This window comes from Haemaphysalis longicornis, unplaced genomic scaffold, assembly GCF_048455015.1.
Source record: "Haemaphysalis longicornis isolate Haplotype H1 unplaced genomic scaffold, Haemaphysalis longicornis Haplotype H1 scaffold_6, whole genome shotgun sequence".
NCBI classification, from domain to species: domain Eukaryota; kingdom Metazoa; phylum Arthropoda; class Arachnida; order Ixodida; family Ixodidae; genus Haemaphysalis; species Haemaphysalis longicornis.
The window spans coordinates 162,269,065-162,279,269 of NW_027526407.1; the positions used below are offsets into that span (position 1 = coordinate 162,269,065).

General features: G+C 41.4%; 1 protein-coding gene across 1 annotated transcript in view; it reads left to right on the top strand.

Moving 5' to 3' along the window:
• Positions 1–984: 984 nt before the first annotated feature.
• LOC144142040 ((3R)-3-hydroxyacyl-CoA dehydrogenase-like) overlaps positions 985–10,205 on the top strand; it is a 22,241-nt gene continuing 13,020 nt past the window's right edge. Inside the window, exons 1-3 of the mRNA XM_077673466.1 lie at positions 985–1,112; positions 7,756–7,950; positions 10,156–10,205. The exon at positions 10,156–10,205 is cut by the window's right edge and continues 147 nt beyond it. Of these exons, the coding sequence (XP_077529592.1) occupies positions 7,785–7,950; positions 10,156–10,205 (216 nt within the window). The 5' untranslated portion in view covers positions 985–1,112; positions 7,756–7,784. The remainder of the gene's footprint in view (positions 1,113–7,755; positions 7,951–10,155) is intronic.

The window sequence follows — 10,205 nt, forward strand, 5'->3', positions numbered from 1 at the left end:
CCGGAATTATTTGTTGGAGTTGCTCTGCGAATTTTCTGCGCAAGAGTGGTGAATGCAAACCTTAAATGGTTCAAGTCTTCGCCGTTTATCCACAATCGCGAGTGTTACCAGTGAAGTCTTCGGTATACACTCTCCTGACATGCTGCAAACAATTTTGGGTTGATGGTATCTCCTTATCGCCCTCCTTTTTGGTTGGGAAATATATCGCTTTGCTTCTGAAAGGTAATTCTGGCCGTGCATTCCTGATATATGTTGTCTTTGAGTCTTACGTAGGTCGTTATTTCTTATCCCTTAATAGAGTCCATCAGTGCGGCTGGTGCTTGCTGATTCGAACGGTTTTGTGTAGTGTATAAACCGTATGTAAATTGGTTTATTATGCCCTGCGCATTTTTCAATTGATTTGTTGATGACATAGCTTTGATCCATTGTAGAGTTTTTTTCTGAACCCAGCTTGTTCGCTGGGTTGTTGTAAGTCAAGGCTGGCGGTTATGTTGCTAACTACTGCCTTGGTAAACCGCTTGAATGCAACCGAGACACGGTTGGTAGTTCTATAGTTCTTAAGATCTTTGTTATATACCTTTTGTGAATTAAAACTTTATTGGCATTTTTTCAGGCTTTTGTTTATTTTAAAGTCCTGAAACATTCGCGGAAAAATATCCCATTTATATTCACTTCTGCCTAATAGGTCACGTGAAAATAGGCTGCATGGAAAAAAGGCTTCCAGTTAAGTTAGACCGTGGAAAATACTTGTGTGAAAGTTGCTCAGTATACATACGCAGACGAAAGCATCTGAATCGCAACAGCAGCAAAAAGCACGGTCGAACACATGTTTCATCTCGTCGCAGCTTTCCGATCTAGCGATGGGGCCGCGCCAACAGTATGTCCCGTCTGCTGCTATTTTGTTTAAGCTTAGGCTGTCCAATGGGGTAGCTTTTCGGGACGTATATGTCAAACTTGATTGGGGTAGATAATTGCTAGGGTACAGTGGAAACGAAACTAGGGCACAGGGATCACATCAGGCAGTAGTACAGTCGAGACGCATATCTGCTGGGGCTATTAGCGCTGCCTTTGCCAGATCCGCACGCTTGCTAGAATTGCACTTTGGTTAACAGGTTAGTTATTCTCTTTACCTTCTGTGCCTACATTGTGGCGTAGACCCTCCTAGTGATCAACTGTAGTCTTTGCCTATTGTTTTCTACCCGAATTTATGGTACGCGAACTACGACATAGCAATTAGTTCGTGAGAGAAATGAGAGAAATCCTCCTCCTTGAGAAGTTTGGTGTGGTTAGGAAAAAAGGGCGCCTTTTAAGTGCGCAAAAACGTGCTCCTAGCTACTCAGAACAGCGCTTACGTGCTGCCGAAAGTAATCAGTAATTCCGTAACGTGTGTACGAAAACGACTGAAAATGTAAAAACAATGTTATTTCATTTAATAAGTAAGTGAATGTGAAATGAAACAATGCGATGACCAAACCGACATGGGTGCAAATACAGCGCTTATTCGAGTCCTTATGGTGCATGCAAAAAAAAGTAGAAGTCCTTAAACTGCTCTGTTAAAAAAGCCCCATTTTGTCATTTATGTGAGAAATAAATAACTAGTGCCAGGTGTTAGTAGTTAAGAGTAAATTTGTTCTAAGTTCAGGAAGACCTTCGCCTAACGCGCTATCTGAATGATACTGTAATTGGTGTCCAGTTCTGACAGCGAAAGTAGACCTGTGTAGAAAGAATCGGATTAGTGGTGACGAGAGTGTTATGCCTTGCGAATTTAGCAATTCTATGTGGCTCTTTTTAAACCTTTGAAACAATCGAAACAACTTCTTGCCGTAAGGACAACAAATGCTTGAAAATTCTAATCAGAGGAGCTTACGCCGGACAGGTAGGGACAAATTTTTCTCGGAGTTTGTGGCCCCTTGTCTCTGGTGAATGTTCTGAATACAAAAGAAAAAATATCAGTGTTTCATACAATTGTAGTCTATAGAACAAGAAAAGCTGCTTACCAGTCATTTATTTAAACAAAACTTGCTCTGAGAGGGCCTGTATTTGGGGAAGGCACCTTTCCTTTAGCAGTGCAAGGGAGATCCTGATCGTGCTTTACTAGTCGCCTAGTGTGCAGGCTGCTTTGCTGTACAAGGATTTTCTTCCGCATAGTGAAGTCTGGGTGAAAATAAGGCGCTCATGCATCCCTTTTTATAGGGAAGACATTGCTAGTATTTCGGTTCCACGAGATTTATTTTACCAATACAAATGGGATACAAAGAGTTCAAGGGTGACTGCGTTAGAGATCCGAGATTTTATTTTTTTCAGCTTGAGTAACGACTATAACATTGGCTATGATAAAAGGGAAACGCTTTGTCAAAAGTGTCGATATCAAAAAAGGAATTATTGTGTGCAACCGACAGAAACAGTAGAAACCGAAATACATTTTTGGGGACAAAAAAACAATAGAAACGATAAACATAAAAAAGCAAAAATTGCGCATTGTAGCTTGAGATCCAGCCCAGAAACATGCTAAGCTCGGTGGAGCTCAAATTCGAAATAATGTATATCAAGGTAGTCCGAGGTATAAACACGGAAAAATCAAGTACACGTGTCAATTTAGTGATCTGTTGTAAATACAGAATGCCATAAAAATCTAAGAGTAAACGAGAGCTGCTTAGGCCAAGATTCATGCAAAGTATGCGATGTGAGGCAGATCTCGGCGTGTTACTGCAGTTAAATAAATCTCTATACACCTTTGCGCTTTCAAAATGCGGGGCAATGTACTCGTTACTGACTCGGTACCATACGTAGTTCGAAAGTAGTGATGCTCCATGGTTCATTTCATCTGCTACTACAGACATGATGGCATTGAGGAGAGCAACTAAACCTGTCAGATTTAGATGTTTCTATAGTTTTTTTACATTTAAATTAATATAGAAATATACAAACAGGATATTTTACATTCCTGGAATTTGAATATGGCTCAGCTGTATGATACAGGTAGAGTTTATTATATACAGGGGCGTGAGGTACTTCAGAACGCTAATCTTTAGAGTCATAGACACCAGTCGGCTTATCATATAGATCTAGGGTAGCGGCTTCTTGTTCTTCGACCCCTTATCATTCACACTGCCCAGTTTGTTGAATGATGGAAGCATACAAGTCGAACGTAGCGAACGTAGCGAAGTGTTTTGTTTACATGGAGCGGACAGACCTGATGTGTCGTGGCGGAGACGTTACGTCTGTGGCGAAAGGAAAAACGGCCGAGCCAGCTATCAGACAGCGTCAGAACCTCTTATTTTCTCCGAAAGCTACAAGCCATCCCGAGTGGCGACCCACGAATTTCGATGCGGGCCATCGCGGAGGAATTCCTTGTTGCAGAGTCTACTGCCAGGCTAGCTGTGGATGAAGAATTGAGTTTCTATTTTTATGTCATCATGAGGAGCAATTCATGTACAATAAATCTCGGGCGAATTGTCTGCTTCAGTGTTAAAACTTTTTAAACAAGCTGAAAAGACTTAGAGAGCCTGGATTGATGTTTTTCGGATAAAGAGAACTTTTACCATCACCATAAAGTTTCCCACAGCAACGATAGGTGGCTTTCCGCAAGCTTTGATGAGGTGCCTTTAGTAATGCACACAGATTCCGTGATCTGTGATGGTTTATCCACCATCAGCAGCGAGGGTGGCGTCATGCCGCCACACATTTTTGCAGAATTATTTCGTGGTAATGGTGCCTGGTACGTGGATGTGCTAACTACCATTGTTAAGCCGTTGAAATACGGTGTTCCGATGGGACCACCTTATGTCCATCAGCCGGATTGGGCTTCTGCCAACCCCATTTGCGTCACCGAAGAATCGCTTGATAACAACTTCTACGACCACATCACACCCAACTTGTTGCCTACTATTTCTCCAGATTTGAATTCGCTAGACAATTACGTCGGGAGTGTGGATGCAGGTTTAAGAGATTTTTTTCCCACGGGGAACTCAGTGCTCAATTTGCAAAGAGCCAGATTCAAAGGAGCACATTTTTCTGCACTGTTGGGCTCAGGCATTTTTGTGTGGTGTTCTACAGAGGACCCTTCGTAGACACTTCCCTGTGAGCCCCCCCTGGCTTACAAATTGTAGCCGTAGTAAAGGAGGAGAGGGCAGCCTTGGACCTCGGCATGTTGTTGGCCTTGCATGGCATATAGTGCTCGCGCATGGCCTGGCTTTATGATGATGTGGACGCCCGCACTACGCGTCAATGTTTTCGTGATTTTATATCGCACTACGCAGAAGTGCAGAAGCGCAAGGCATGTATTCCTGAGTGGCTGCTAAGGATAGAAACCAGACTACCTTTCGGCCATTTAGAGAAACAACAGCAGCCCTCATATTTTCGTAGCTTGTAGCTTAAGTTGCTCATGAAATTAATTTTGTGTTGTGTTTCTGTATTGTGTCAAAGACCGTTATTTAAGAAAAACGTGCCTGGAGTATAGGTGGAGACAGACGCCAACAAAGGGCCGCATATTACAAAGTACTCGCTGAACGGCGCGATTTCTTCTCAATGGCCAACATCTCAAAAGAACACGGGATCCGTGCACGCGGCTGCTTCCGAAGCCGAAAAGAGAGCTTTTTGCTGCCCATGGGGGATTCATCGATTAGTTAAGAAAATAAACCAAAAAAGAAGTATTTCGCAAATTTAGCGAAAATTGTGTCTGGTTTTCCTGGAGATAGTTTGTTGCGCCTAAAGCCGACGTTTTCTTCGCAAATACCTCACGCACGCGGTATTGCACGCAAAATCATCTTCACAAGAAGGGAAATGTATTGCTTGTTTAAGCAAAGGTGGTACCACACACTAAGTGCGCGTTATTTAGGGCGACACACGAATCTGTGCAGCATAGCTTTCACTTTTTTGTGTAGCAAGTAATGATTTTTGCATAATTACCCCGCGGTTAGAGCTGGTTTATTTCTAACTGTCTTAATATGGTCATCTCAAAAGATTAGGTGTGCTACAATTTTACGGCCCATAGTGGTTTGTGGAAGAATTGGAAGGGTAATATACAAGTAAATTATTTATGCCAATTAGGCAGTCACTTACGGCGGCCAAGTAGGTTCATCAAAGTCACCATAAAGCCACCACTGTAAAAAACTGCCTTCACCCGACAGAAAGATTCCAACAACGTGCTGCTTGAATAGAATTGTTTCGTTAAGGAGGCTCATCTCATCAACTGAACCTGAAATATACTGACCCCTAAACCGTATCCCATTCTTCTCTCTCCCCAACTGACCAGAAAGCCACATTTGTATAATTGAGTCATTCATTCACCGCGCTGTGTACTTTCGGCGCAATTGCAGTGTGACACAGCCACAGGGTCAAAAGAGGCCGCACTGCTTAAATGTTCTTCGAATTTAAAATATTGGAAAAAAAAACCCTTTCCCAAAAGACATATAAAACGCGACGTTTTCCCGCATTATTATTTTATTACCAATGGATGAAACATAAAGCCCACAATCCGAGCTGTTAAGGCGATGTCAAAATGGCGCAATCGAGCAAACGTCGAGATTAAAATGCGAGAGACCTTATTCAATTTTTACCACGGAAATGCCCTTTCTTGCCGAGTACCACCACACCCATTGCCGACCATGGCACTGCCTTTCGGAAAAATTGCAGATGTTGAGGCCGTAATAACTGTGATCATTAGCTTGAATGTAGATAATCTGTAGGACATAATTTGAAAACAACCCAAAATAAAAAAAGCTTTTTTCCCGAAGAGTGTGACAAAACAACAAATATCACTGGTAGACATCGCCCCCAAAACGCAAAAAAACAAAACAAAAAAGGACCACAAGAAACTTTACAATAACAGTGAAACTTGCGAAAATGGCGAACCATTGAACGCCTTCCATTTCCCCAAAACTGCCGATTCACCGGATGTAACCCCTGTAATCATTATAATTGCGTAAATAGATATATAGGGACGGACAGATGTTTGCGATAGCAAGAAAAAAAGACCAAAAAATGTTGTCACAAAAATTCTATGAGCAAATAAAAAAAGGGTACGATATATGTTCTCGAAAGAGGAATACTTAACACACCGCAGAAAACATTCAAAAGACGATTAAAAATACCCACAACAGCGAACTGTGTAACGCCTTCCATTTCCACAAAACTGTAGGCTGGCGGAAGTACCATCTATGATTGTTATGATAGCATAAATACATATAGTCATACATAGCTTTGAAAAACAAAAATTAGGAGCAATAATAAAAATAAATATTTCACAATCAAGATTATTGAAAATCAAATATATGCATGTTTTAGTTCTACCCCAATAACCGTAAATTAAAGAAAGAAAGTTCACCAAAAAGGTTTTAAAAATAAAATTGAAACACAAAAATTGGCTAACCTTGTGACACCCTGCATTTAAACAAAAACTGATTTGGCAAAAGTAACTCCTGTAATCCTTTTAATAGCCTAAATGAACAATATTTGTCAGACAGTATTTTGAATACCCAGAAAATAGAAAGGTAAAAAGAATGATCACCGAAATTATATGAGAAAATCAAAAATATTCCTCACATACCTACCTACCTACATACATACATACATACATACATACATACATACATACATACATACATACATACATACATACATACATGCATACATACATACATACATACGTACATACGTACATACATCTCCCCCAAAACCACAGAATAAACGCAAGACTCTTCGCAAAGTAAGTACAAAATCAGAATAAAAATGGCGCGAATAGCCAAGACTAACATTCGCCATTTCGGAAAAAATACAGATTTGATGAAGTAACTCAATTAAATCTTTGTGATAGCTTAAATGAAGATAGGTAAAAGTACAGAATTTAAAGAACCACAGAAAAAATTGCAAAAATAAAGTGCTGACATAAAAGATCTGACAAAATAAAGGGTACACACGTTTGACATGTACCTCAACACCAACTGTAAACAAAAAAAAAAAAACGTGCACAAATAATGTTTAAAATGAATAAAAACAACAAAAACGGAGAACGCTGTAACGCCCTGCATTTCTAGAAAACGCATATTTGGCAGAAGTCCCGCTAAATCTTTAAAGTTGCGTAAATGAAGATAATTAGCCGAACCCAGTAAAAAAATAGAGAAATTACAAAGAACACAAAAACATTCACAAAAATGAGCCATAAAAATAAAAAGTAATCATATTGAACATCTCCTCAAAGACCGTGGACTAAACAACGAAACCGCGGAAGAAATTCGGAAATACGAAATTATATTGCCTAATGGACCGAGTCTCCAGGGTGCCTGATATATATTAAAACACAAGAATTAGCGAAGTAAAGTCCCCCAATCTGTATGATGATATAAATTTATGTCTGTGGCGAAAAGAAACAGAAGAGTATTAAAAAAATATTTTAACGTCTTCGCAACTCATACCCGTATTTCACTCCAAAGAAACGACACTCTAGATAAGAGGCTTAAGAATGCTCCGAATTAGTAGACAATTCTTTAAATTTCTGCAGATTTTTCTTTTTTACTTTGGGTGATTGAAATGCGCTTGCTTATCACCAAAATTGTTTTTGTAAACCCGTTGTGTACATGCTGCTTACCTGTGGTGCGTGGTGCCCCGACATCGAATGCCGTCAATGAGGCATCAAAGCTGCACTTAAACCTAATAGAAATTATACATCATTGCAGTGATTGTAAAAGTGCAAAGGACAAACTGGATTTTGTTGTCAGGTGTTTGGAATTATATGTCTTCTGTTTTTTTAACACACAGGAAACGTTGGTTTCGCACCTAGTGGTGAAATGGCTGCCGTCGGAGTATCGCTGTCTCAACACCTCGCTGTTGTGGTTGGCGGAGAAGGAGAAATAGGCTCTGCCATTTGCTGTGCGCTTGCTGAAAAAGGAGCTCGGGTGGTTGTCGCTACCGGCAGCTTGGAAGCCGGGCAGACCGTTCTAACGACTCTACCGGGTAAGTAAGGCCAGCGCACTTACGATCAGACTACCTTAGTATTAACGTATTCATCCTTTTTATGTTATATGCATTAACGTTCTCAGAAATACTTCTCTTGGTTCATTGTGACAGGTGCAATTAAATAATTTGTTCAGACACTTTTAATTATTTTCTTTTTAGTTTGATAACTGAATCACCTCTCTTTTTAAATAGTTGTATTGGTTCGCAAGGTTTTATTTTTGAGAGATCTGTTTGCGTTGTACAAATGACCATCACCAAGAACAGTGGTAATGACGAACGCCATTTCTGCTCTACAAATTCAAAACTAAGTGCGTATCCGTACGCTTCATTAAAACGCCGAAAAGAGCTTGTTCGGATTTCTTGTTTTCTCTAGTTTTTTCCTATCGCTGTTTCTTCCCATTTTCCTATCTTCCTATCTGTTTCTTCCTATCGCTGTTTTCTCTAGTTTCTTCCTCTAGTTTCTTCCTATCGTAGGCATCTTCCTATGTCTACGTTTTTTGTCCCTTACCATTTTTTGTTCACTGTCATTCTTTTGTCTAGCCCCTCATGTTTATCCCTAAGCTGTTCATTCATGGTAACCTTCCGAGCACATGAGATGCCGGCTCAAACACACAATAAATTATATAGCAGATCTTGCAACCTCGTGAACAATTGGTATCCCATTTTACGCATCAAATCTCCTTCAGTATTGTATCATACCCTCGAATGCCATCGACATAGTATAAACTTAACCACAGTCGATTTCCATGGTGGTCTGGGAAACAATTATTGATGCGAAGCCGCTTATGGTCGAGCCTGTTCCCTCCGCCGTTAACGGCGCCCACACCCCCACTGCGCATGCGTGGCCAAGCACTGCTGATGATGATTGGGGCACGTTGCCCCCCCGGATTGGCCAACCAAAAATCCATCACAAGATAGCTTCGCGTTCCACCACCATTGTCATCTTCCCGTAGTTGAACCCTGAGTAGTATGCCAGGCATTAGTCCTCTCCTCTCTGATGCTCCTCTTCTCTCCGGCATTCCTCCTCTCCTCGATTGCGCAACAAACGGCAACACCTGCGGCTCCGCGTGCGATAATGCGAAGCAGCTGATGGTTAGAGACGCGCTGGTAGCCGCTGCATACGACGCTGGAGGCGCCACTGTAGCTCCACGGTATAAATGACGCACGCGCGCGCTCTGCTCCTCTCATTATTTGCCCGCAACACTGCGATCAAACCGAAAATTAATGGGGACATGAGTCGACTCCTTGGCTGCTTCGAACACTACTCAGGGTTCCCCTACGGGAAGATGGTGAAACATTTTATTCTTGGCATCTTATGCTTAGTATATGTGGTTCAACCGCCACGGTGGCTGAGTGGCTATGGCCTTTTGTTGCTGAGTTAAGGACGCAGGTTCGATTCCCGGATACGGTGACCACTTCTGTGATGGTGGCGGAAAGCAAAACCGCACATTTGTTCAAGATTTCAGCGCATGTAAAGATCCCAGGGGAGAGAAATCAGTCTGGAGCCCTTCACCACGGCCCGCCTCATCACCAGTGAAGCATCTGCGTATAAACCCCCTAAGCAATACATGTATTTCTGATTCCGCCGTGTGCAGGCGCTGTTCGAGTTGTGTGGTGGGGAAAAACGGGCTCTCATGTTTAGAGAAAATTGGGAGTCTTCAGAATGAGTTCGCACCTAGGTGGCCATGTTCTGCCCGTCTGAGGAAAAGTTGATATTTCCTCTACAAATTTTTATTATCCTTCCACTTCCTCGTGTACTCTTTGTGATATCAGCGATGCGGATTGAACGGCACGCGGGGCACAGAAAACTAGGATATGTGATATTGCCTGTGATATTCAACTTGGTAAACATAAAATGCTCGAAGAATGCTTTATTTGAAGATTGCAAATTTTGTTCATATGTGATAAAAGAACAAGAAAGTGGACCCCGCCCCCCCCCCCAAAAAAAAAACAAAATTTTCCCAGTCGCAATCGTTTTCTCTATTTTGGAATATAGCTGTCTTTAAATAAAACGTTTTTTGCTGTTTTTCTATAAAACGAAGCCACAAACTTTTAACTTTCAATTTGCAGGCAGTGCTCTGTTAACACTGACACTGTTCATCGCTTGTTTTTCACAGGTACAAATAGTACTTTACGGAATACCCAAGTTTGTACAAATATAGGCAATAGGAGCAGGTTTTGATATATAGATTTTTTTTGCAGGTACAGCCGACCACCGAGCTGTTCACGTGAATGTCGAGGATGCGGCGTCT